The 26,714-nt window shown below is 42.4% G+C and overlaps 1 protein-coding gene across 4 annotated transcripts in view; it reads right to left on the minus strand.

The window, feature by feature from the left end:
- The window catches only part of rilpl1 (Rab interacting lysosomal protein-like 1), a 51,329-nt gene that overhangs the window by 3,052 nt on the left and 21,563 nt on the right, over nt 1-26,714 (minus strand). Inside the window, exons 3-8 of one of the 4 annotated variants that reach the window (XM_043692642.1) lie at nt 20,005-20,126; nt 15,115-15,336; nt 13,561-13,617; nt 10,827-10,996; nt 10,627-10,725; nt 2,087-2,174 (exon numbers count right to left, since the gene is read on the minus strand). In XM_043692642.1, coding sequence (XP_043548577.1) covers nt 2,087-2,174; nt 10,627-10,725; nt 10,827-10,996; nt 13,561-13,617; nt 15,115-15,336; nt 20,005-20,126 — 758 coding nt within the window. The remainder of the gene's footprint in view (nt 1-2,086; nt 2,175-10,626; nt 10,726-10,826; nt 10,997-13,560; nt 13,618-15,114; nt 15,337-20,004; nt 20,127-26,714) is intronic. The other 3 variants (XM_043692641.1, XM_043692644.1, XM_043692643.1) reach the window with 3 other exon arrangements.

A 26,714-nucleotide genomic window follows, 5' to 3' on the forward strand; every position in this document is an offset into this window, starting at 1 on the left:
TGTAAATTGTTTTGCCTCTGGAACAAAACTGTGGCGGTGGGAGCTTGCACACACAAACCATTTTTAGGTTTTAAAGTCAGTATATCTTAAAGTCAGTATATCTTAAAGTCAATATTTTTAAAGTCAATATATCTTAAAGTCAACAGCATTGACAAAAGGAGGCCATTTGGCTAACAATGTTTCTGACAGCTCTTTGAAAGAACTAACAATGGGTCGTGCTCCTCGACAACTTGTTTTTGCAGATGGTTACAGATTTTAACTAGAGTCACTCACACAAAGAGTTGCTTCTGCTTATTGGGTAATCCCGAACAGAGTTACAATTTCAGGATAAGAACTAGGATGAAGGGAAATGTCTCCTGTCAAAGGGCTTGCAATGTTCTGTCGCAGAGGGTTGTGGGAGCTCAGCTGTTGGAGATCAGCGGTGATGTTACTGAACAGTGACGCCGTTCAAGGGGCTGAATGGCCTGCTCCTACTGCTTACATTTTGACAATGAACTTTAGCTGCTCTTTTGATGATTGACCAAATGCAACTGATCGAAGTTGTTTTATTTTAATATTTTTAAATGTGTCCCTCTTTTTGAATCTTGCAAACTAGAATGACCTAATATTAAAGATGTTTCTTGACCTGATGCAAATCCCCTTACAATTTAGAAATTATTTAGCACGAAATGATCTAACCACATTGTAAAAACATGATAAAACCTGCTTAATAACAAAGGAATATTTATTAATTTATGACTTCAGAAAGTGAGAAATTCACTTTTGGAAAGGGAAGAACGTGGCCAAGATTTTGGATCTCCTGCTGATAGTTTTGCTGGGATGTAGAACGAGGGACTTCTGTATTATAGAGAGACGAAAGCATGGTTATTATTAAATTATCAATAGAACATTTCAAAAGGGAAATCTTACAGGGCATTGAGATAAAAGCAGTTGGTGGAATAAGGAGAAAGCTCTTTCAAAGAACTGGCTCAGGCACAATGGGCCAAATGACTTCTTTCTGTGCTGCATCACTTTGTATTTTGTGGTTACTTAGGAAATGATATAAAATACAACCTCCTTCCTCACCATCTCAGCTCCCTTCCCACTCAGAATAAAACTATACCAAGGAATGATTTGGAGATACCGGTGTTGGACTTAGGTATATAAAGTTAAAAATCATTCAACACTAGGTTATAGTCCAACAGGTTTAATTGGAAGCACACTAGCTTTCAGAGCGCGACAACCACCTGATGAAGGAGCATTGCTCCGAAAGCTAGTGTGCTTCCAATTAAACCTGTTGGACTATAACCTAGTTTTGTGAGATTTTTAACTTTTTACCAAGGAAAACAGCATACTGCAAATGCTCAAAATTGACAATAGAATCAGAAAATGCTGGAAACAGATAAGACAATATTATGGCTGAATAATCTTTCAACAGTTGTGTTGAAAGGTCCTCAAACTGTAACATTAATTATTTTTCCCTCTCCACAAATGCTACTAGACTTGCTGAGTATTTCCAGCACTTTCTGCTTTTGCTGGATAAAGGGACCTGCTCATTGAAGAACAGGTTGAGCTTTACAAATGCTGTGATGGAGAGTGAGCAGGGGTATGCATGAGGGAAACTAACTATCTCACATGCCTGTCAAACCCAATGGGATCCCGCTCCAGAACAGACTGAGAAATTGACAAGTTATCATGGAAACAAGAGTTACTGCTCTGGCTTAGTACTACAATAACACCCACTGCTATTTTTAAAAACAAGTTTACCGATTCTTTAAATCAGACATATTGAAAAGCAAGCAATAAAACAGAGAAAGGCACAAGTCAAAGGATCACACAGAGAAAAAAGTGTGGGTCAAAGGTTAGTGTACACAAAGGTAAAGGTTGAAGGGCAGCATACAGTTACAGGTCAGAGGTTAACACAAAAGTGCAGGTCAAAGATTAACACACAGGAGACAAAATGACTGATTACGCCAACATTCACATGCATTTGGTACTCTGATTGGCTGAACTATCAAGCAACTGATTAACCAATCAGAATGAGATGAGTAGAGGTCAGTTTCATGCAAGCTAAAAAATGGGAAGATAATAAAATAAATGATCGTACAAGGGAAATAAGTCTTCTGATTGGCTGTAATGTGGGATCATCTGGAATCAATCCAGCAGCTACCATTGGCATTATGGCAGTAAAGATCCTGGTCAGAGAGTAACAGACACACAGAATAAAGAGCAGGAAACAGTCAAACAGATGCTCATTCCAGTACAGCACAGCAAGAGATTGTGACTGAATAGTTACTGCTTTAAAAATTAGTTCCAGTACAGTGCTGGAAAACTTTTCCCCTTGTTTGTTGTAATAACTCCACTCCAACCAGTTACACTCAACAGAGAGAGACAGAGAGAGAGATGAATGATCAAATCTGCTGTCTGCTAGCAGAGAACAGAATGAGTTACTTACTGTATAGGACCTCATCATCAGAGGGGTTTTGTTAAATGTTGACAGTATGAAAAATATGAAAAAAAGGATCCAAACAGTTTAGACAAAAATGAAAATATCACAGTCAATAGAAAAATGAAAAAAATGCAGCTTTAATGATCCAATAATTTCTTGAGGAGGAAAGGGGGTGGGGGGGAGAGAGCGAGAGCGAGAGAGAGAATAGTGTGTCCACCTTATATCCTTATACTGCAGCATAGCCAGTAACAACATGCGATACTGCAGAGGACCCAGCAATACAGCAAATTCCTCAACAATGTAGGGTACTATGCATCATCCAAACTCTGTAATTTCGTTAGAACAAGCAGCAAGGGAATCACCTGCTTGAAAATACTCAGGCAACTGTAACTGCACCTTTACTACATGCACATCACTGGGACAGAGAAAAACTGCTTTGAACAAGAAAATATAGATTTCCCAAAATTATCTTAACTTAAAAAAGGATGAGCATTAGGACTTCTGATTTATTTATTGTTGACTTATAATATTTACATGAACAAAAAGGAAAGATGTCACTATTTTTTAAAAGGATATCAGGGTCTGATGCACAGGAAACTTTACTGGAATCACAAACAGAATGGTGCACAAAGTCATTCGACCATTAGGTTTGCATCGGTTCTTCAAATAAGCATTAAACTTAGTGCCTTTTCCCCATATCTCGGCACATTATTTCTATCCAAATACCCATCTGATATCCTCTTGATTGCCTCAACTGAACCTGCCTCCGCACATTTGCAGAAGACATAAAAATTGACTGCAAAAGCTTCTACAGATATGTGAAGAGAAAAGGCTGGAGAAGACAAACGTAGGCCTCTTGCAGTTAGAATCCAGTGAATTCATTATGGACGGCAAAGAGATGGCAGAGCAGTTGAACAAATACTTTGGATCTGTCTTCACTAAGGAGGACACAAATAACCTTCAGGAAACCACTTTGGGTGGCACAGTGCCTCAGTGTTTAGCTCTGTTGTCTCACAACGCTAGGGACCCAGATTCAATTCCTGCCTCGGGCAACTGTCTGTGTGGAGTTTGCACATTCTCCCCGTGTCTGTATGTTTCCTCCAGGTGCTCCCGTTTCCTCCCCCAATCCAAGATGTGCAGGTTAGGTTAACTGGCAATGCTAAATAGCCCATAGTGTTAGGTGCATTAGTCAGTGGTAAATGTAAAGGGGTGGGTTACTCTTTGGATGGTCGGTGTGGACTTGTTGGGCCAAAGGGCCTGCTTCCACACTGTAGGGAATCATCTAAATGGGGGTCAAGCATGAAGAAGGAACTGAAAGAAATCCGTATTAGTCAGCAAACTGTACTGGAGAAATTGATGGGATTAAAAACCGATAAGTCCCCTGGGCGTGATGCTCTGCATCTCAGAGTACTGAAGGAAGTGGCCATAGAAAAGTAGCCATTTTTCAGCATTCTGTAGGAGTTCCAATGGACTGGAGGGTAGCTAATGCAACCCCACTCTTTAAAAAAGGAGGGAGAGAGAAAATGGGGAATTGTAGGCTGTTTAGCCTGACATCAGGTGTTAGGGAGAATGCTGGAGTCAGTTATTAAGGATGTACCAATTGAACATTTGGAAAGCAGTGACAGAGTCGGTCCAAGTCAGCATGGATTCACTAAAGGGAAATCGTACTTGACAAATCTTCTGAAAGTTTTTGAGGATATGACCCATACAGTGGACAAGGGTGAATCAGTAGATGTGTTTCTGGACTTTCAAAAGGCTTTTGACAAGGTTCCACACAAGAGATTAATTGGAAAACTGAAGGTCAAGATATTGGAGGTAAGATATTGACACGGATAGAGAACTGGTTGGCAGACAGGAAGCCGAGAGTTGGAATAAACGGCTCCTTTTCAGAATGGCAGACAGTGAGGAGTGGGCTGCTGCAGGGTTCAGCGCTGGAACCCCAGCTGTTCACAATATACATCAATGTTTTGAACGAAGGAATTGGATACCATAGAGTCATAGAGATGCACATACAGCACGGAAACAGAGCTTTCAGTCCAAGTTGTCCATGCTGACCAGATATCCCAACCCAATCCAGTTCCACCTGCCAGCACCTGGCTCAAATCCCTCCAAACCCTTCCTACTCATATACCCATCTAGTCTCTCCACATTTACAGATGACACGAAGCTGGGTGACAGTGTGCTATGAGAAGGACACTAAGAGGCTGCAGGGTGACTTGGACAGGCTGGCTGAGTGAGCAAATACTTGGTAAATGCTAAAAAATGTGCATATATGTGATGGTATTCACTTTGGTCACAAAACCATGAAGGCAGATTATTATCTGAACAGCGGCAGTTAAGAACAAAGTGAGATAAAACGAGCCCTGTGTATCATGGTGGAACAGTCGCTGAAGGTTGGCATGTAGGTGCAGCAAGCAGTGGGGAAAGCTAATGGCATGCTGGCCTTCATAGCGAGAGGATTTGAATACAGGGATAGGGATGTCTTGCTGCAGTTATACAGGGCCTTGGTGAGACCACAGCTTGAGTCTTGTGTGCAGTTTTGGCCTCCTCGTCTGAGAAAGAACATTGCTGCTATTGAGTGAGTCCAGTGAAGGTTCACCAGACTGATTCCTGGGATGGCAGGACTGACATGAGGAAAGACTGGATCGACTGAGCTTGTACTGACTGGAATTTAGAAGAATGAGGGGGAGCGTTCTCGTAGAAATATATAAAATCCTGATGGGACTGGACAGACTAGATGTGGGAAGAATGTTCCTGATGTTGGGGAAGTCCAGAACAAGGGATCACAGTCTAAGAATAAGGGGTAAGCCATTTAGGACTGAGATGAGAAAGAACTTCTACATTCAGAGTTGTGAACCTGTGGAATTCTCTCCCAAAGGAAGCTGCTTGGAGCAGTTTATTAGATAGATTCAAGAGGGATCTGGACGTGGCCCTTGTGGCTAAAGGGATCAAGTGGTATGGAGGGGAATTAGGAATGGGATACTGAGTTTGCATTATCCACAGGCTCAACAGGCTGAATGGCCTACTCCTTTCTATGTTCCTATTTCCAGGCAGTGCATTCCACACCCTAACTACTCGTCGTGTGAAAAAAGGCTTTTGTCGAATCGCATTTGATCCTTTTTAAATCACTAAATCTGTGCCCTCTTATTCTTGATCCTTTGACATACAGATGTCAAGGAGAAGGGGTTTTGGTTATGAGGAGTAATTGGAGACACCGGGGTTGTTCTCCTTAAAGGGCAGGATGTCAAGGAGGATGAAGAGGCAGGTTCAAAATTATAAAGGACTATGATTAAGTAAAAGAAGAAATATGCCACTGGTGCAGGCATCAACAATTTACAGGGTTGGTATTCAGACTGGAGGCCTGTGACCAGTGCTGTGCTGCAAGGATTGGTTCTGGGCCCGCTGTCGTTCATGATTTATATCAACAATTTGGAAGAGAATATCGGAAGCATGATTAGTAAGTTACCAAAAGTGCCGGTAAAGTGGACAGTGAAGAAAGTTATCCAAGAATACAATGAGATCTTGATTAGATGAGCTGAGGAGCGGCAGATGGAGTTTAATTTAGAGAAATGTGAGGTGCTGCACTTTTAAGGCAAACCAGAGCAGAAGGTTAATGGTCGGGCCCTGGGGAGGGCCCTGGGTACAGAGTTAATGGTCGGGCCCTGGGTAAAGAGTTAATGGTAGGGCCCTGGGGAGGGCCCTGGGTACAGAGTTAATGGTAGGGCCCTGGGGAGGGCCCTGTGTAGGGCCCTGGGTACAGAGTTAATGGTAGGGCCCTGGGTACAGAGTTAATGAGGAGGGCCCTGGGTACAGAGTTAATGGTAGGGCCCTGGGGAGTGTGCTGAACAGAGGGACCTAGGAGGGCAGGGTCACAGTTCCTTGAAAGTGGAAGCACAGGTAAAGAGGATGGAGAAGATGGCATTTGGTACGCTTGCCTTCATTGGTCAGAGCATTGAATATAGGAGTTGGGATGTCATGTTCAGGATATTGCTGAGGCCACTTTTAGCACACTGTGTACGATTCTGGTCACCCTGGTATAGAAAGGATGTTGTTAAAGTAGAAAGGGAACAGAGAAAATCTACAAGGATGTTGTTGGGACTAGAGGGTGTGAGTTATAAGGAAAGGCTGCATAGGCTGGGACCTCTTTTACCCTGAAGTGTCTGAGGCTGAGAGGTTTATAAAATCATCAGGAGCATCAGTAAGATGAATAGCCGTGGTCTTTTCCCAAGGTGGGGGGAGTCCAAAAACTAGACGGCATAAATTTAAGATGAGCAGAGAAAGATTTTTAAAAGGACCCAAGGGGAAACTTTTTCACACAGAGGGTGGTGCATGTATGGAATGAGGCATAATTATAACATTTAAAAGACATTTGGACAGGTACAAGGATAAGAAAGGTTTAGAGGGATATGGGCCAAATGTAGGAAAATAGGACTAGTTCAGTTTAGGATACCTGGTCAGCATGGACAAGTTGGACTGAAGGGTCTGTTTCTGTGCTTATGACTCCATGATACAGACTGGAGATAAATGACAAAACAAACACAGGGAAGATGAATAAAACAGCAAGTTGAGATGATCTGAAAGATGCTGCCTGAAAGGGCAATGTGAACAAATTAGTAATATCTATCAAAAGAGATTTAGACATACTTGAAGGCTGGAATTTGCAGGGCTGTGTACTGATGCAGCATGCATGAGATTAACTGAATAGTTCTTAGAAAGATCGAGGAATGGCTTATTTTCATGCTGCAAGAACTTATTCGTTGAAATAAATTGTGTTCCTGAGTAAAGTCTTTTAATCTAATAAAAGTAGTCATCAGGCAGGAGCTTGCTGCTTTGAGTGGGGTCTGAGCTGGAGGATGGTCAGGCTGCTGTGAAAAGTATGAAAGATGAAGTCAGGAGATGTCTGTCCCATCAGCGCCAAAGGCTGGGGAGCTCACTCAAAGATTTTGCTGGGGCTGGTCTTAACCATTCTTTGGGTTAATGAGGGGTAAAACACTAAATCCCAGCTGTCAGAGATGCCTTGTTTAGGGTAACAGTTAGCAAAATTAACTAAAATACTTGCATTTCTGTAGCACTGTTCACATCCTCGGGACATCCCAAAGTGCTTTCTAGTCAGTGAAGAACTTTTAAGAAATACAAGTCTATTTGTGCACAGCAGGATCCAACAAATAGCAATGTGGCAATGACCAAACTAGCTATTCTTCAGTGATGTTGACTGAGGAATAAAACAACACTGAGGAGAGCTCCTAAGCTGTCTGTCAGAGTTGACAAAGTAGGCAGGGCATCAGGTTCGTATACTGTATAACCCAAAAGGCAGCATCTCTGATTGGTTAGTACTAAGAGATTCTACACGGTCCGCCTCAGGAACTATCCCCCAAATAAAATGAAGTTCTGTCCAGGGTGAAACTGAGCACAAAGACGTGAACAGCTAAAGAACTGATGCTGCCCAATGAGTTTGATTTTAAGAAAAGTGAATTTCAGAAGCTGTACATTGAACTGTTAAATCACAGATGTTTCCAGTGAGATGGACAAGGTTTGAGGTGACAATCTACATTGGAGTGACTGCACGCCGTCCAATCTGGAAGAAGTCACAGTTTAACAGTAGGTACCTGCCTGATTACAAGGAAGGGACTGCAGGACAGGCCTGGGACGAGAGGGTAAGGTGTTATTTAGGGAAAGGAGAAATGTGGACTAATGAGATTAACCTGATTTTATTGAATTGTGGAGCAGGGTCCAGGGGCCAAGTGAATTAATCCTGTTTTGAAGCCTATGGGGAGGCAGTGGGGGTTACTGAACTAGTAATCAAGATACACTGAACTAATGTGCTAGGTTCAGGGGTTTGAATGTGAACATGGCAAATGGTGAAATCTGAATTCAATAAAATCTGGAATTAACAGCTAGCCTAACAGTGGCCATGTATGGACTGTTAATTGCTGTAAAACCTATCTCATTCACTAATGTTCTTTCGGAAAGGAAAGCTGTCATCCTTACCTGGTCTGGCCAACACGTACCGTCAGGCTCATAGCAATGTGGCTGACTCTGAACTGGCCTCCAGGCAATTACAGATGGACAATAAATGCTGACTCAGCCAGTGATGGCTACATCTCATGAACAGGTTAAACCAAAAAAGCTGTCATTAGGGTCTGCAGCACAGAAATATGCCCCTCGAGGTGGAAAAGCTTTTCAACACCTCCCCTCTAAACCTCCTAGCCCTTACCTTCAATCTATGCACCTCCACCCTGATCACTGATCTCTCCATCAAGGGAGAAAGTTTCTTCCTGTCTACCCTATCTACACCTCTAATGATTTGTTACAATCAAATCCCACCCCACCTCAATCTCCTCTGCTCCAATAAAAATAACCCCAGTTTGTCCAATCTCTCTCCATCATTGAAACTAGCAAGTTATTTGTTTAGTTGAGATACGTCACTGTGTTCCAAAGAAAGGCCATCCTGTTTCTCTCGCCACAGATGTTGCCAGACCTGCTGAGCTTGCCCAGGACTTTGTTTTTATCGGAATGTAACCAAACTCGTTGAAGACAGGGTTTTGAATGGACATTGGATCTCATTCTGAATTTTAAAATTTAGATGTGATTTTAGAAACTCAGACAACAACTGGAATGACTTTCATAGGGTAGGTACTCCACATGGGAACAGCAATTCAAGCACATTCTCAGTGTCTGTCATGGGAGATTATGAAGACAGACTGCATTGTTTTGGTTGGATTCCCTTCAGGTTGGAAGATTGACTGGTGGTGTGATTGAGATGGTAAAATAATTCAATACAGAAACTATTTCCTCTGATGGAAGAATCCAGAACAAGGGGCACAAAATTAAACTGAGAGCCAGGTCATTCAGAGGTGAGATTGGGAAGCATTTCTTCATACAAAGAACATAAAAGATAGAGGGGTTAGGATTTTCAGGAATTCAAGGTGCCAGTGTTGGACTGGGGTGTAAAAAGTTAAAAATCACACAACACCAGGTTATAGTCCAACAGGTTTATTTGGAAGCACTAGATTTCGGAGCACTGTTCCTTTATCAGGTGGTTGTGGTAGGATTTTCAGCACATTGACCCTTTTCCACAATTCACCGGGAGAGTCACAGACATTAGACCAATGGTAATGTCACTGGATTAGCAAATCAGAGACCCAGCTTAATGCTCTGGATGCCCGGGTTCAAATTCCACAAGACAGCTGGGGAAAAACATCTCAAACTGCAAACTAGTTCAGCTGTGGTGACCATGAGATGTTCATTGATTGCCATTAAAAACCATTTGGTTCACTGATGTCCTCAGCAAGGCAAATCCACTGTCCTTAGCTGGTCTGGCCTACTGGTGACACCAACAAAGATGTTACTGTCTGCTGCAAAAATTAAAAAGCCACTCAATTCATGGGAAATTGGGGATAGGCAACAAATGCAGGCCTTGCCAGCGATGCCCACATTCTATCAAAGAAAGTTAACATCACAGTTCATCTTCTCAAAACAAGAGTGCTGGAGAAACGTAGCAGAGTCTAACAACACTTGGGTCGTCAGCAGTTACCCATGGTCACATTCGCAAAATATTAACTTTTTTTCCTCGACAGATGCTGCCAGATCTGTTGAGTTTCTCCAGCAATCCTTATTTTGAGAAGATTTCCAGTATCCACAGTTCTTTGTTCATTATTATGGCAGATCTACTTCGAGACCTAAACATAATGGAAATCTGGAACTCCACCTACCCCCCCCACCTCCTTAAATATTGTAAATTCTGGACATTCAAGACTAAAATCAACAGATTTTTGTTAAATGTATTCAGGGATACAAAGCTAAGCTGGGTAAATGGAATTTACCTGATCAAACTGAACAACAAAACAGGTTTTAAGAATTGAAAGTTGCTATGTAAATTGTGAAATCATGTTCCGTATTGGCCAAGCAGGTCCATGAGATTCAATGCTGATGTTACGAGATGTCGAGCAGCTTCTGAATATTTCAGATATTGCTGGGCTCCAACCCTCCCTGAGTAAGGATGAGTGAATACAAAGGGAAGCCATTCATTCCCAACAGGACTTGGTATCCCTGGCGAATAAAGTAAAAGAATTTGATCTGCAGGTCCCTGTGCTACACAACCTTCATTCAAATTAGGCACATGCACCAAATCAGTAACAGAAGCAGACAGTGAATCTTTTAAACGGAATCATGCAAAAAGGGAAGCTGGCTTCACTTACAGTCGTCTGATACCAGATTCTGGCTGGGTTGCTGGCTTTGGCTGTAATTGTGGGGTTGGAGGGGGGTTTGAGGGCCCGTTGTCTTCCTCCAATTCTTCACTGTGAAAACAAGGTGGATCGTTAACATGAGCCTTTTGTGACAGAGTGAAGGATGACAATCCAAGTACAAAAACCCAGGTAGGAGGAACAAGTCTCTCTACCTTTTGTAATAAGCCATCTCTTCCTGAAGGAGGAACACCTTGGCCTTCAGCTCATTCCTTTCATGAAGGACATCCCTCAGCTCTTGTAATGTGAAGCGAGGTCGGTTAGGGTCATTTAAATCTAAAAGCGCCTTATCAGATTGAAAGTCTTCTTCACTGTCCGGCTCTGTCTGTTAAAAAAACGTATTTGTCAACATTTACCCAATAATTACTAGCAACAGAGAGTATCACTCACTCCCAATGTCCTAAGTAACATTTAGTTCAATAACATAAAAGTCCACACCATTAGCTGCACCAATCGACCCAATTATTTTTAGATCGTCATCTGTGCCCCCAAGTTCACTACATCATTGGCAAAAAAAATACAAAGACAAACCAATTCAAATTCTTTGAAAAGGGGCAGATCTTTGTCTCCAAGGAGGAGACAGGAAAGAACTGCCATAAATGTTTCTCATGATGTCATGAGCAAGCAATGATGTGACATCTACTGAGAGCAAATGCCACAACATGGAGCTGTCACAATCCCAAGAAAAGGCAAGTTGTCTTTAAGGAAATAAATCAGTTAGTACAAATGGATCAACAAAGCCATGTCAGGGTTATGCAATGTAATACCTCCTCTGGTTACAAAAGGCCATCAAACACAACCAAAACACAGCTGAAGGGGAAGCAATCTGCACAAATTTAAATCGCACAACAAATGCTCTGGGTTTGTTCATAAAAACTTAAATGTTACCAAAGTCCACTAGGAGAGGCAACCTGCCATCCTTGTCAATGGATGATTCCTGTCCCATACTATCTGTAGAGGTTCTGTGGTCTCTGAAGTGGCACAGCAACCAATTTAGTTGTCCAGACAACAGGCCAATTGATAATGGACAAAGTCGCAAGAAAACTATCAATATAACCCACACAGCAAAACTTTTATCAGGTGGGTCAACATCTCAATGTGAAAGAGCTCAGCTGTAGCTGAATCACGTTTTAACTTCAAGTTGCAATGTATGACTCTCCCTCCAAAATCCACCTGGCGGTTAGAACATTTGAAAATAAAATATCATTCAGCAGTCCAATAAACACACTTGCAATTGGAAAAACGAGAGACAGCTCAATATAATCAGTGCCGTGATTGAACAATCTATGGAATGGATACCATGGGACAAATTGTAAAGGTTCACAGGGAAGGCAGGGTCAAGTGGAGGCAGAATTTTTTTTTACATTCTCTGGTGGGTTGTAGATGTCACTGACAAGACTGCATTTGTTACCTTTCCCTCAAACTGAGTGGCTTGCTATGCCATTTCAGAAGGCAGCTTACTGTGGGTCTGGAGTCATATTTAGGCCAGGTCTGGTAAAGGTGTGGATCATAAAAGTGGAGATAATTTACTTTGGCTGAGTGGCCCCCTTCTCCATTGTATATTCTACAAAAAGGTAAACCTGATAAATGTTTGTATTCCAGATAATCTGTACTTACTGATGCTGAAAGTCATAATTACTAAAGGTAGTTGATTTTATTTCTATACATATACTTATATTTTCAAAATTAAAACTGCAGAGCTTTCAAACTTACAAACACTCTTTGCTACATCTGTGCTACGTTTTGGAAGTTTGTGTGGTGGTATCTCACATCGTAGTAGAACATCAGCACTAATCAGGTTCTTGAGCCAGAACACAGAGAAAAACACTGCAGTAGTGCATTAAAACAGCTGGAATGTCAGAAAGTAGAACATAGGTCATTCTATGGGAGAACTGAACCAGAGCTGACAAGGTTAATTCCAACTGCAGTGTCAACACCACCCCCTGGCCTCTTACTTTCTGCTGAAAAGAATGTCTCAGATACCAAAGTGACCTTGTCCTTGTTATTAAGCAGAATTCATTTTGATAAAATGATATTTTTAAAATAATTAATGTTCATGGGTCTCTCCAAAGATAGTGCTGAACTGTCTGCTTGAACCACTGCAGTTGTGGGGTGTTTCAGTGCCAGTGTCGTTAGGGAAAGAGTTCCAGGATTTTGACCCAGCGACAGTGAAGGAGGGGACAATACATACCTGAGCCAGGGTGATGAGAGACTAGGTGGTGATGATTTTCCCATGATATTGCCACTTACGTCCTGAATGTTATTGGAGTTTGTGGGATCAGTAGGTGCTGAAATTACACTCGGACCCATCGTGGGCCAAAGAGAGAGAGGACAGGAAGTGGTTCAACCCTCTATTCCAGGACTATCCAGCCTGACGCCAGCATCCATCACTCCTGCCTCAACATTCATCTCTACACTCTGGGTGCAAATCAAAACGTACAAACGAATGAGCAGTCTTTTGTATTTGGTTAAGCTGAAGGGGTTGGAAAGGCAGAATGGTCTCCATGTTACTGAAATATTTGGCCTTTTAAAAATGTCAACGGCATGTTAAAGAAGCAATTATATACTGGAGGCAAGTATACATTTCCAAACATCCTCCCTCCTCGAGGGTTTTATTTGCAGTTTCACCTTAGCAAACTTTTCTTTACCACAAACACAAAGGTCAGCTCTGAACTCCACTATCCAACACATGCTCAGCTAATATGAGTAAAGCAGTCCTCAGGAATATCGCTTTTGTTTTGTTTTCAAATTAGTTTTAATACATAGCGCAAATTTTACTATTTCACACATTATAAGGTGAGATTTAAAACACAAACATAATTGTCCACAGGCAAAACAGCTCAACCTTGGATGTGCACACAGCAAACTGTAACACGACTAAAGCATTACCATGAAATACTCCCTTTCACATTCCTCAATGTTCGGGAAGAAAGCAAGCTGCTGTACCTGAAAGCAATGAAGAGAGCAACGATAGATTACTCAGACAGACTCCTGTCCATAGGCAGTGAATGTGGTTAAAGCTGCCAGTTACACACTGAAGGAACATTAGAACATTTCAGAAATCAGATCTTTTGCATGCCCTAGAAATATACTTCACATAACAGCCACAGAAATGAATCCTACTTCTTTTTTATCTAAATGTAGGTTCTCTGAACATAAAGCCAAGGAAACACATTCAAGGCAAATGCTTCAGAGTAAGTGTGGAAAACTGAAGAAATCCCATTTGTCCTCAAAAATGGATCCACAATATAAACACACCAGTGCGGTCAAATAAATCCCAGCTTTGATTCTGGACTTGAGGTTGTATGTAAATCTGAACTGCTGCAAAGAGCCATTCATTCCCCATGCTTGATAAAAACAGAAAGAACACAACAAATCTACATTTCTATCCTGAAATGATCCAAAGCACTTCACAGCCTATTTAATGTTTAGAACAGTAATCGCAACTGATTGATTTCATTGAATCCTGTTGATCTCGTCAAAAAGACCTTTGGCAGGCCATTCGGTCCATCAAGTCTGTACTACCAATGAGATCATGGTTGATCTGCTCATCCTCAACTCCACTTTCCTGCCTTATTCACAGTACCTTTGATTCCTTTACTGACTAGAAATCTGTCTGTCTCAACCTTGAACACACTTAACGATCCAGTCCTGAAAACCTTCTGTAGAAAATAATTTTACAGATTAACTACCCTCAGATCAGAAATTCCTTCTCAGCTCGGTCTTAAACAGGAAACCCCTCAAGGATCCCTTGCGTGCAAATTAGCTTTCTTTTCTAATATCACAACACTGAAGACATCAGAAGCTCATCATTCACTGAGTTCACGAAATGGGTTTCTGAAATCTAAGTTTTTGTTGTAATGCCCACAGCTGTAGGAAACTGAATGAATGAAATCAAAGGGTGATTTGCTGGTGGTGTCATGGTTTGTCCATTGATAGCACATTTTGAAGCTGCAGCTGTTTCCCTGATGCCCAGTTAGGAACTTGTGCAGAGTGTGCACACCCATGTTCACCTGTGTGAAAGGCTCCAGCTCTGAACACTAACCCCGAGTCTGAGTCTGCCTGTCCTGCTGGAAGCATTCCCAAGGCACAAATAAACAATGAGGCCCAAATGTACCACCAAATAAATCAACTGAGCACACAGGCCTACAGTAGTTGAATGGGACACTAGTAACTCTATCCCCCTCTATGCAGAAGACATCAATTTTCCAATTTTACACTGTGTGCACCTTGAACTGTTTGACGACAGGGGCGTCACATCTGCCTTGATCTTGCCTTCACTTGCTAAACATACAAATGCACTTTCCAGTAGATGACTTAGTGCACTGCTCTCTAGTAGATAATGGAAAGATGAAACTTGAACCATTCTTACTTGGTGAATAATTATACTGAACCACTCAAGATCCCAGAATATTCTCAGGCATAAGGAAAGAAACAATATACCTTCAATTGGTCATCTCCATTTTGTGTGGGCTGTCCATGGAATTTCTCCCTCAGCTTCCCAATTTCCATTCTCATGTTTCCCATTTCCTGTTCTTTGGTCTGCAAAGTGGTTTCAAGCTCCACCTTCTGCTCAATCAACCCTTTCCCCTGTGCATCGATCACTGTCACCTTGTGTCGCAGCTCATGGTTTATCTTCATCAGCCTGTTCTGCTGCAGCTGTAACTGAAAGGGATAGAACGACCAGGGCATCACTCAGTGAAAGGGTCAGTGAAACGTTACACTCAAATCCAGAAGACTGCGACACGTTATAACCCCATCCTAAAGACAACAACATCTTCAGATATTTAGAGCAAACTATTTCTTCATTATACATGTATATAACAAAGTGTCACCAGTTAAGACTTGAGTACATTATCTGTTTTGATGCCAGCTAAGAACCAGTACAGATTTGAACCATGTGAATTTCTCTTCTGAATGATAGGATCCCTGACAGTGAGCACTCTCAGAATCCACAGGGAATGCTAAACCAGATTAAGGATCCCAATCCGTGGACTGGACCTTGAAACAAAATCCTTGCAACCCAGAAGTGAGAGTGTTATCCACAGAGTCACAGTCGAGGCTCAATCACCAGAAATCATCAGGTGACACACTCAGCTTCATGCTCAACATTAAACAGTAAATTTGCACAGTAAAAGGTCACTGAATAATTATCGGAATAGGTAGAAGCGCTGTGATAAACTTGATTACCCTGATACAGAAGCAAAAAATTCTGGGAATACCTAACAGGTTAAACAGCATCCATGCAGGAAAAAGCATGTCAATGACCTTTCAAAAAACGAATGTAAAAATCCAAGATTCTTGATGTTTGGAACAATTCCTACAAATTGGAGGCTACCTAATGTAGCCCCACTAGTTTAAAAGGAAGGTAGAGAGAGAACAGGGAATTATAGACCATTGTACCTGATGTTGGTAGTGGGGAAGATGCTAGAGTCAATTGTTAAGGATGTTATAGCAGAGCACTTAGAAAACAACAGAAGAATCAGACAGAGTCAGCATAGATTTATAAAAAGGAAATCAGCAGGATATGGGCCAAATACTGGCAAATGGGATTAGATCAATTTCGGCTATCTGGTCAGCATTGGACAGAAGGATCTGTTTCTGTGCTGTACATCTCTATCACTCCTGGCATTCTTCAAAGATATAACTAGTTGAGTCGATAAGGGAGAGCCAGTGGATGTGGTTTATTTGGACGTTTGAAAAGTCCTATGTAAAAGACTCGTGTAAAATTAAAAGTGCGTGGGATTGGGGTTGCTGTATTGAAATGAATAGAAAATTGGTTAGCAGATAGGAAACAAAGAGAAGGAATAAATGGATCTTTATGTGAATGGCAGGCAGTGATTAACTGAGTACTTCAGGAATCCCAGCAATTCACAGTGCATGTTAATGATTTACACAAGGGAACTAAGTGCAATATTTCCAAATTTGCAGATAACATGAAGCTGGATGGGAGACTGAGCTGTGAGGAGGAGGCAGAGGTGTTGCAACATAATGTGGACCGACTGAGTGGGTGGACAAATACATCGCAGATACACTATAATCTGGAAAATTGAGGTTATCCACTTTGGTAACAAAAATAGAAAGGCAAACAATTAGTTGAATGGCTGTAAATTGAGAGGGGGGAATGTTCAATGAGACCTGAGTTTCCTGACTTTCCTGCTGAAAGTAGGTGTGTGGGTGCAGCAGGCAGTGAAGAAGGCAAACTGTGTTTCTAGAATGTGACTTGAAAGAAGTTCTGGGATTTTATAGAGTTGATCTCATTGAAATATTTAAAACTCTTAACAGGTTTTATATGGTAATTGCTGATTGCTCCTGGCAAGAGTCTAGAAAACAGGATTCCAGTAACAGGACAAGGGGCTGGCCATTTAGGATGGAGATAAGGAGAAATTTCTTCACTTAGAGGGTTGTTTATAGGGCGAGGATTTGAGTACAGGAACATGGACATCTTGCTGCAATTAGATAGGGCATTGGTGAGACCACAGCTGGAATATTGTATGCAGGTTTGGTCCGAGAAAGGATGTGCCTGCTATCGAGGGAGTGCAGAAAATGTTTATCAAATTGATTCCTGGGATGGCAGGACTGAAGCAGGAGGAGAGATTGAGTCCATTAGGATTGTATTCACTGGAGTTTAATAGAATGAGGAGGGATCTCATAGAAACCTATAAAATTCAAACAGGACTGAACAGGAAGGAAGGATGTTCCCGATGGTGGGAGAATCCACAGCCGGGGTCATGATTTAAGGATAAGGAGAAAACCTTTTAGGACTGAGATGAGGAGAAATTTCTTCACCCAGAGAGTGGTGAGCCTCTGGAAGTCACTATCATCAAAAGTGGTTGAGGCCAAAATATGTGCTTTCAAGAAGGAAATAGATATAGCTCTTGTGGCTAAAAGGATCAAGGGATATGGGGGGGGAGGGGGCAGGATTAGGAAAATTGAGTTTCATGGTTAGCCAGGACTGTACTGAATAGTAGAGCAGACTTGAGGGGTTGAATGGCCTACTCCTGGTATCTTCTATGTTTCAATTCCCACAGCTCTATCGGTCACAGGCTAGGAATGCCACAGTGAAAAACTCACATTCTGCGTCTGCAAAGCCTGTTCATCATTTCAAAGGCACAAGTCAGGAGTGTGATGCAATGGTCCCACTCGCCTGAATGGGTACAGCTCCGACAACACTCAAGAAGCTCAACACTATCCACATCAAAGCAGCTCAACTGATTGACACCACATCCACCATCTTCAACACTCACTCACTCCACCACCAACACAGAATTTGCAGTGTGTGTTACCTATAAATGCAGCAGTAATATAGCAAAGCTTCTTGAACATCACCTTCCTAACCTGCAGTCTTTACCATTTAGAAGTACTTTGCAGCCTGCAACACATTATCGATGGGGATGAGCACCTCGCCAAGACTTTCCCTATGCCTCCACTTCTCAACTTTAAATAACCGCCAAACCTTAAACAGACCATTGTCCACAGCAAATTGCCCAGCCTTCAAAATAACATTGACAACAAGACCATACAACCCTGTCAATGGCAACCACTGCAAGAAGTGTCAGAGTATCAACATGGATACTACCATTACACATGGGGACACCACCCACCATACACACAGCAGGTAGTCATATCACTCGGCCAATGTTGTCTATCTCATACATGGCAGACAAGGATGCCCCAAGGCATGGTACATTGATGAGACCAAGCAGACGCTATGACAACAGATGAATGGACACCGCACAACAATCACCAGGCAGAGATGTTCTCTCTGAGGCAGGGAACACTTTAGCTGCAGCCTGGGATCTTCACGTGACTTCGAGATACACAACAATGCAGAGTAGCCAAGCAAAGGCTGATAGCGAAGTTCAGTACCCATGAGGGTGGCCTCAACTGGGACCTTGGGTTCATATCACACTACAGGTGACCTCACTGCACGATACACTCACACACACACCATTACATACTCTCACACTCACATAGACCCTCTCTCATAGACACACTCTCTCAAACACACACACACACCTACGCACACACCCTCTCAGAGGCATACACTCTGTCACACTCACGCACACACTATGCCAAGTATACATATACACACACACACACACACACACACGTGTCTATGGTTGAATTTGTACTTGCAGAACTTAATTGCAGATACATTCTAATTTGTTCAAAAAGTACACAATCTGCAGACAGCAAATGCAGGCAGTCAATCCATGTAACATTTGATAAATTACTACTTTGGAAAAAGAACCAGTCTGACTCAAGACAGGCTCTAACCTCACACCTATGTTTGTCTGAGCTGAGATGTCACCTTTTCCTTTTTATAAAACCTTAGGTTATCTCTAAAATGTGACTTGAAAGAGGTCCTGGGATTTTATAGAGCTGATCTCATTGAAATATTTAAAACTCTTAACAGGTTTGATATGGTAATTGATGATTACTCCTGGCTAGAGTCTAGAAAACAGGATTCCAGCAACTGAATAAGGGGCTGGCCATTAAGGATGGAGGAGACATTTCCTCACTCAGAGGGTTGTGAATCTTTGAATTTTCTAAGGAACTGAGATTCTCATTTATTGGGAACGTAAAGGACTGCTATCGAGAGATTCTCAATTTGTCAGTATAGTTGGGAGTATTGCAGTCGGTGTAGTAAATCAGCACTCTCTTAAATAGTAGAGCATGCCTACTCCTGCTCCTATTTTTGAAATTATTACATAACACCCATAACAGACTACCCTGCTCAGACAAACAAGCTGAACTCCAGTGAATGTGGGACTTGGTCACAGCCCAGTGGCACAGTAAATGTAGTTGTTACTCCCTTGAAATTCTTCTCTTGCACAGACCTCAGGTCCCTGTGCGTTAGCAAATTCCAAAACCAAAAGTCAATTAATTGATGTGGTAATCGGTGTTTGTGGATCCTCGAAGCAGCTGTGCAGCTTTGAGGGAATGTGACATGGGGTGCCCACATTTCAGAATTTCCAGCACCAGGTCCCTAGCAGAGAACCTGCTATTCAGAAATTAAAACAAATTGCAGGAGAAACTCAGCAGGCCTGGCAACAACTGTGGAGAGAGAAACAGAGTTCATGTTGAGTCCAATATGACTTCCCCTTCGTGTGTACAATTAACATTGACATGACATGCATTAGAGGTACATTAATTTCATCTCTCCACTCTGCAGGCATCCTGCCTCTATCCCTGATGAAGGGCTTTTGCCCGAAACGTTGATTTTCCTGCTCTTCGGATGCTGCCTGACCTGCTGTGCTTTTCCAGAACCACTCTAATCTAGACCCCCATACATTAATTTCAGTCCAGGCTGAAGAGACAAACACTTACGGCTTCAACATCTTCGTTTTTGAGAGTTAATTCTCGGTCTTTAGCTCTGAGCTCATCCCGCTGTTTATCAACCACTTCCTTTAGCTTCTTCATCACTTGCCATTCTCTTTCTGACATCCCAGCTAAAAGACAAGAGAAATCAGCACATGACTGTTGGTGATTGCCAATGGAAAGGATTTTAATCCATTTTGATGATGTGAGCATCATTGGTTTTTACTGATAACCCTACGTTCATGATTCAAAGCCATGTATTTTGCTTGACATTGTGCCTCAGGTGAGACTGATATTCACTGGGTCACATGAATATGATGAGATCTTAAAAATCACAACACCAGGTTATAGTCCAATAGGTTTATTTGTAAATACTAACTTTTGGAGTGCTGCTCCTTCATCAGGTAACTAGTGGGACAAGGTTATAAGACACAGAATTTATAGTAAAAGATTATTGTGTCATGCACCTGATACAATATACTAAACAAAAACCGAGATTGCTGTTAAGTCTTTCATCTTTTAAAATGGGCGGCACGGTGGCACAGTGGTTAGCACTGCTGTCTCACAGCGCCAGAGACCCGGGTTCAATTCCCGCCTCAGGCGACTGACAAAAAAAAAATGGGTTGCAGGTTTTGGTTCGTTAATATGTAAATCCCAGAACTTCTTTCAAGGCACATTCCCAAGAAAATTTGAGGTTTAATAAAAAAAAGTGTGACATCTCAGTCCAGACAACACATTAAAGGTGTGAGGTTAGAGTCTGTCGGTATTCCAACCTTGTGTCGGGGAGGGAGCAAGAGGGGGAGTGAGGGAGCGAGAAGAGAGAGTGAGTGCCTGGTACAGCATGAGAGAGAGATGGAGGATAAACCTGTGAATGGCTGTGTGCAGGGCATATGTGCTGTGTGAATGAGAAAGGGTCTGCATGAGTGTGTATGTGAGTGTGAGAGAGAGACAGAGAGAGAGAGAGAGAGAGAAAAGAGGGTGCGTGAGAGAGTGCGTGACAGAGAGAGAGACAGAAAGAAGAGTGTATCAGCCTCTGCTCAGCCACTCTGCGTTGTTGCGTATGCCAAAGTCCATCTTGGAGGATGGTCACACGAAGATCCGACACCAAATCAAAGTTACCATTTCAGGTCCACTGACTGTTCTTCAGAACTGATGGTAGCTTGGAAAATGTTGGTTTACATGCAGAAGATAGACAGGGAGAACAGGATAGGAATAAACAATAAGAAAGCAAACAACCCAAAGAGAGTGAAGAACAATTCTACAGACAAAGGAGTCGATAACAATCTGGCTGGGAGGCAGAATAGCTGTTAATGGAGACTGTTAGTGGTGAATAGGTATGGTGTAATGACAGGCTATGTGATAACAAGGCCTGGTTTTTGTGGTAGGGGGCTAGGACATGGGAGAGTTCAGCCCCTAAAATTATTGAACTCTATATTGGGTCCGGAGTCCCCAAGCGGAAAATGAGGTGCTGTTCTTCCAGTTAGCGCTGAACTTCACTGCAGCATTGTAGCAAGCCTGAGACAGAGGTGTTGGCCAGCTAACAGGCTGGGGTGTTAAAGTGGCAGGCAACTGGAAGCTCGAGACTTTTTGCGGGCAAAATGTAGATGGTTCTGCAAAGCAGTCACCCAGTCTATTCTTCGTTTCCCCAGTGTAGAAGAGACCACATTGTGAGCAGTGAATGCAGTAGGTTGGATTGTGAAAAGTGCATGTAAAGTGCTGCTTCACCTGAAAGGTACATTTGGGCCCTTGGATACCGAGGAGGGAGGGGGTAAATGGGCAGGTGTCACACCATCAGCAGTTGCAAGAAGACTCCATTCCATTGCCTTTGTTATGATGAGGCCACTTCGACAAGGGAGCTTCTGAAATGTCCACCTTCTTTCTCAACTGAGGATTCCCCAGCACCATTGTCAAGTGGGCACTCAACTGGGCCTGACCCATCTCCTGCATTCCCCTTCTTCCCACCTACAACAGCAATAGAGTTCCCCTTTGTCCTTACCTACCATCCCACCAACGTACACATCCAGAAGATCATCAGCCACCATTTCTGTCTCATTTCAAGTGAGATTCCACCACCAGACATATTCTCCGCCCCTCCCTTGTCCGCCTTTTGCAGGGACCATTTCCTCTGGGACACCCTGGACCACTCTTCCTTCACACCCAACACCCCTCCACAGAAGCTACCCCTGCAACTGCTGAAGGTATGACACCTGCCCATTTTCCTCCTCCCTCCTCAGTATCCAAGAACCCAACGTACCTTCCAGGTGAATCTGCACTTCTCACTGCATTTACTCTCGCAATGTGATCTCCTCTAAATTGGGGAAACTAAGCGTAGACTGGCTGACTACTTCGTGGGACATTTATATTCTGCCTGCAAAAACAACCCTGAGCTTCCAGTTGCCTGCCACTTTAAAACACCACCCTCTTGCCCAGGCAATATCACTGTCTCAGGCTTGTTGCAGTGCTCAAGCAAAGCTAGAAGAATAGCACCTCATTTTCCGCTTGAGGACTCTGCAGCCCTCAAACCCAATATGGAGTTCAAGAATTTTAGGGCCTGAACTCCCCCATGTCCTAGACCCCTACTATACACACCAGGTCATTCGCACCACACTACTGCCACACATTTTGACTCTGATCTCCAGCATCTGCAATCCTCACTTTCTCCTTGTTACCACATAGTCTGCCATTACACACGAACTATTGTTAGCCACTAATAGTCTCCATTAACAGCTATCCACCCTCCCAGTCAGATCATTATTGGCTCCTTTGTCTAAAGTTTCTTCGCTCTCTTTGGGCTCTATTCTACCTATCATTTACTCCTCTCCCCCCCACCCTAACTTCTGCATATAAACTGACATTTTCCTAGCTACCATCAATTCTAAGGGTTACCCAATCTGAAATGTTAACTTTGATTTCTCTTCACAGATGTCACTAGATCTGCTGTGCTTTTCCAGCAACTTCAGTTTTTGTTACTGATTTACAGTATCCACAGTTCTTTCCGGTTTCCTTTTAAATCTTTCAACTCTCACCTCAAACCTATGCCCTGTAGGTTTGGACTCCCCTACCCCAGGGAAAAGATCTTGTCTATTTACTCTATCCATGCCACTCATGGTTTTATAAACCTCTAAAACGTCACCCCTCAGCCTCCGACACTCCAGGGAAAATAGCTGCAGCCTGTTCAGCCTCCCGCTTTAGGTCAAATATTCCAATTACGAGCACTGATTTATTTACATAATGTGTTGAATTGGTTGTGGTATATTGGGCCGAGGACAGGGAGATGTCACAAAAAACAAGGTACTCTCAAGATCCTTTAAACCTGCAGAAAACACCTCTGTTAAATAATGAGAGTTTCAGAGTAAGTAAAAATAGGACTGAAGGTATTCTGGATTTGGCCCCTGAAGAACAAATCTTTCAAACCAGACTTATTTGAAAGGTTGACACAAATATTTGATTATGAATCATTAAGTATGAGACAGGAAATAAATACTGGTTATGATTTTTAAAGATCAATTGTCCATCTGGTCATACTACCAGCAGAGTATTAGAATGATGATGCATTGCAGACCCACATACTATTCTGGGTGTGAATTTCTCAGCCTGTAAGGCATCAGCTGAAGCCATGAGCTTCAGATCCCATAACACAGACCCAGATTACGCTGCAAATTCCTGCTAGAAAGCGTCCAATAATAGTTCCTCTCTGTAACAAGACTGTTAAATGCTGTTTTGAGGGCAGCACGGTGGCACAGTGGTTAGCACTGCTGCCTCACAGCGCCAGAGACCCAGGTTCAATTCCCACCTCAGGCGACTATCTGTGTGGAGTTTGCACATTCTCCCCGTGTCTGCATGGGTTTCCTCCGGGTGCTCCTCCCACAGTCCAAAAATGTGCAGGTTAGGTGAATTGGCCATGCTAAATTGCCCATAGTGTTAGGTGAAGGGGTAAATGTAGGGGAATGGGTCTGGGTGGGTTGCGCTTCGGCAGGTCGGTGTGGACTTGTTGGGGTGAAGGGCCTGTTTCCACACTAAGTAATCTAATCTAATCTAATTCAGTTCAGGACATAGTATGCTCTTGATTATGGATTCAATTAATAAAATATCCAGTGTGACATTGATATAGCCAACAGCCTGCAGAGAATTAATAGTCAACTCTAATTTGCACCAGGAACTGGGAAGCACTAAATTTGGAGTGAACCTATTTCTCACTCCCATTTCACAGAGTGGAAATAACTTTAACCTGTCCTGTTCCATAAGAAAACTGAAAAGATTGAGAGAAATGCTGGTTTTATCAAATTTACTATCTATTGAAAGCAGGGGAAGGTGTGTGCAAAATCTGTATTCCATCCATTAAACAGAGTTTTAGCTTCTCTGTCACTGTGGACATCTGCAACCAACAGTTTAGGCCAGAGTCCAGACTAGATCTTTCTCATACACACAATGTTCAAAGTTACTTGCGCTAATTATTATTATTGGATGTTTTGTTGGTGGTAACAATATACACATCACTTCAATAATGACGTGACCTTTGGTATTTTAATGTCTTTCCATATATTGCAGGATAAATATACGTCATCACGGGCTAACAAGAAACTCAGAATTGGATTTATCCATTAAGGTGCAGGCATTATATTTTTAGGTGACAGACTGCCAAGATTTTTATCATGCCCAGTATTTGAAATAATGCCCTCTGCAAGTTCTAGTTCACCTCTGAGTGTGTGTAATAGCTGTTGGAGTGAGAGAGAGCAGAAGAGGTCCACAAGATTGTGTCTCAGCTTAGCACCCAGGGGACAAAAATAACTTTACAGTTTAATGTCAGTGGGTCCCTTGCATGTTTCGAAGATAGATTTTGAATTCTGTTTCTATTTCAGTCCTCACATCACATCTCAGCATTCTGAAAATACAGACTGGAGTTGCAATGCACTTCAAAATGTCAAGGCACTCATTGCTTGAAGCATGCTAAGATAAAGTATTCTATGTAAGTGTGAACATTATTAGAAGTAAAAGTGTCAAGCTAAGTCAACGAAGTGTAGGTAGACAATCTTTATCCAAAATCTCGAAGGCTTTTTTGTGGAGTTTTTTTTCTCTTTAACAAGGTTGTTTGGCGTGCAAACAGTTAACCCAAGTCACCACCCACTCAATGCGTGTCACCAGATGCAACGGGTGGGGTGGGGCCCAGCACCGGCAGGCCTCGATTCTTTCTCAAGGCCCCATTTTATTTAGCGAGTGTATTCCTCCAGTAAGATTTTTAAAAATTTCACCAAACTATCATTTATTCTGAAATACAAAAATTCTGAATTCTTAAAACAAGCTGGTCCCGAGCATTTTGGATAAAGGATCGTGCACCTGTATGGCCTAACCTGATCACATCTTTTACATCCATATGAGGGACTACCCAGGAGCCTCCTTCAGTACCAACATCAATCAACAGTGTGACTTCTGATTCAGAAATGAGAGTGCGGCCAACCAAACCATGGCTAAATAATGAGAAATAATTATAAAGATATCTAAAAGTATAGACAAAGAGGAAAGTTTTAAAGAGTGTCTTAAAGGTGGAGGGAATGCCAGAGTTTACAGATGGAGACAAAGCTGCCAATGGTAAAATAACGGGAGTAAAGGATGCATATGAGGCCACAGCTGGAGAAATATTGAGGTATTGGAGGAGGCTAAAGAGATAGGGAGGGATGAGACTATAAGTGAGAAGTTTAAAAATTAAGTTGTTACCTAATCAGGAGCCCAAGTCAGACAGTGAACAAAGACTTTGTGCAGTTCTAACATGGCCAGCAGAGTGCTGGTTGAGTTGAATTTTATTGAAGGTGGAAGCTGGGAGCCGAGTAAGGAGCACTCTTGAATAGGTGAGTCTAGCAGTAACAAACCCAGGGATAAGATATTTCAACAGCAGTCAGCTGACACAGAGGCAGAATTAGGCGATACAAGGAAACAGAGATTGTTGTGGTGACTGAAAACAATGGCCTTGGATTTTCCACGTGTTAAATTGCAGAAGGTCATGATTCACCCAAGAAGGAACATGGTTTGCACAGTTGGTAAGGGAGACAGAAGAGAGAGAAGCAGTGTGACAAATCACAGAAGGGGCAACAAAGAGGGCTGTTATCAATGTTGAATTATTATCCTTCTATTTTCCATCGTTCGTTGAGAGAGAACTGTCCAATAGCCAAGAATTGGAACAGCTTGGATGTATTGTGGCCTCGCTGTCCATGTGGGATTCAATCCTGGTAGGAAGCACATGCACCTCTGGGCCAGTCCTCCTGATTCAACTTGGGTGGGATACACGTGGGATATCGTCAAAGAGACAAATGGTCAATTCGAGGAAAATAAAGTTTTAGACAAGAAGGAACAGAACACAGCAATTCTCTAGATAGAGATGAAGGCTCAAATTCTTTAACTGCCGTGGTGAATTTGATCTTGCATTCTCTGGAATATTAATCAAGTAAAATAAACACAACACCACTCTCACATGCAGTGCAAAAGTCAGCGAAGTTGTTCAGGGCACCTGAACAGGGGAATTAAAATATATTATTCACTGATGCCACTGGTCTCATTGTCCTGTCAGCCTGAAAATACATTTTGGTTTCCACCCTTCAATGTCTAATTCTCTTAGTTAGAATTAGTGAGTGCCACAACATAAGAGACCATTTGGCCCATTGAGTGTGCATTGGCTCTTTCAAAGAGCAATCCAGTTAGTCTCTGCTCTTTCCTCAGAACTCTCAATT

Source organism: Chiloscyllium plagiosum, chromosome 6 (assembly GCF_004010195.1).
Source record: "Chiloscyllium plagiosum isolate BGI_BamShark_2017 chromosome 6, ASM401019v2, whole genome shotgun sequence".
Classification (NCBI taxonomy): domain Eukaryota; kingdom Metazoa; phylum Chordata; class Chondrichthyes; order Orectolobiformes; family Hemiscylliidae; genus Chiloscyllium; species Chiloscyllium plagiosum.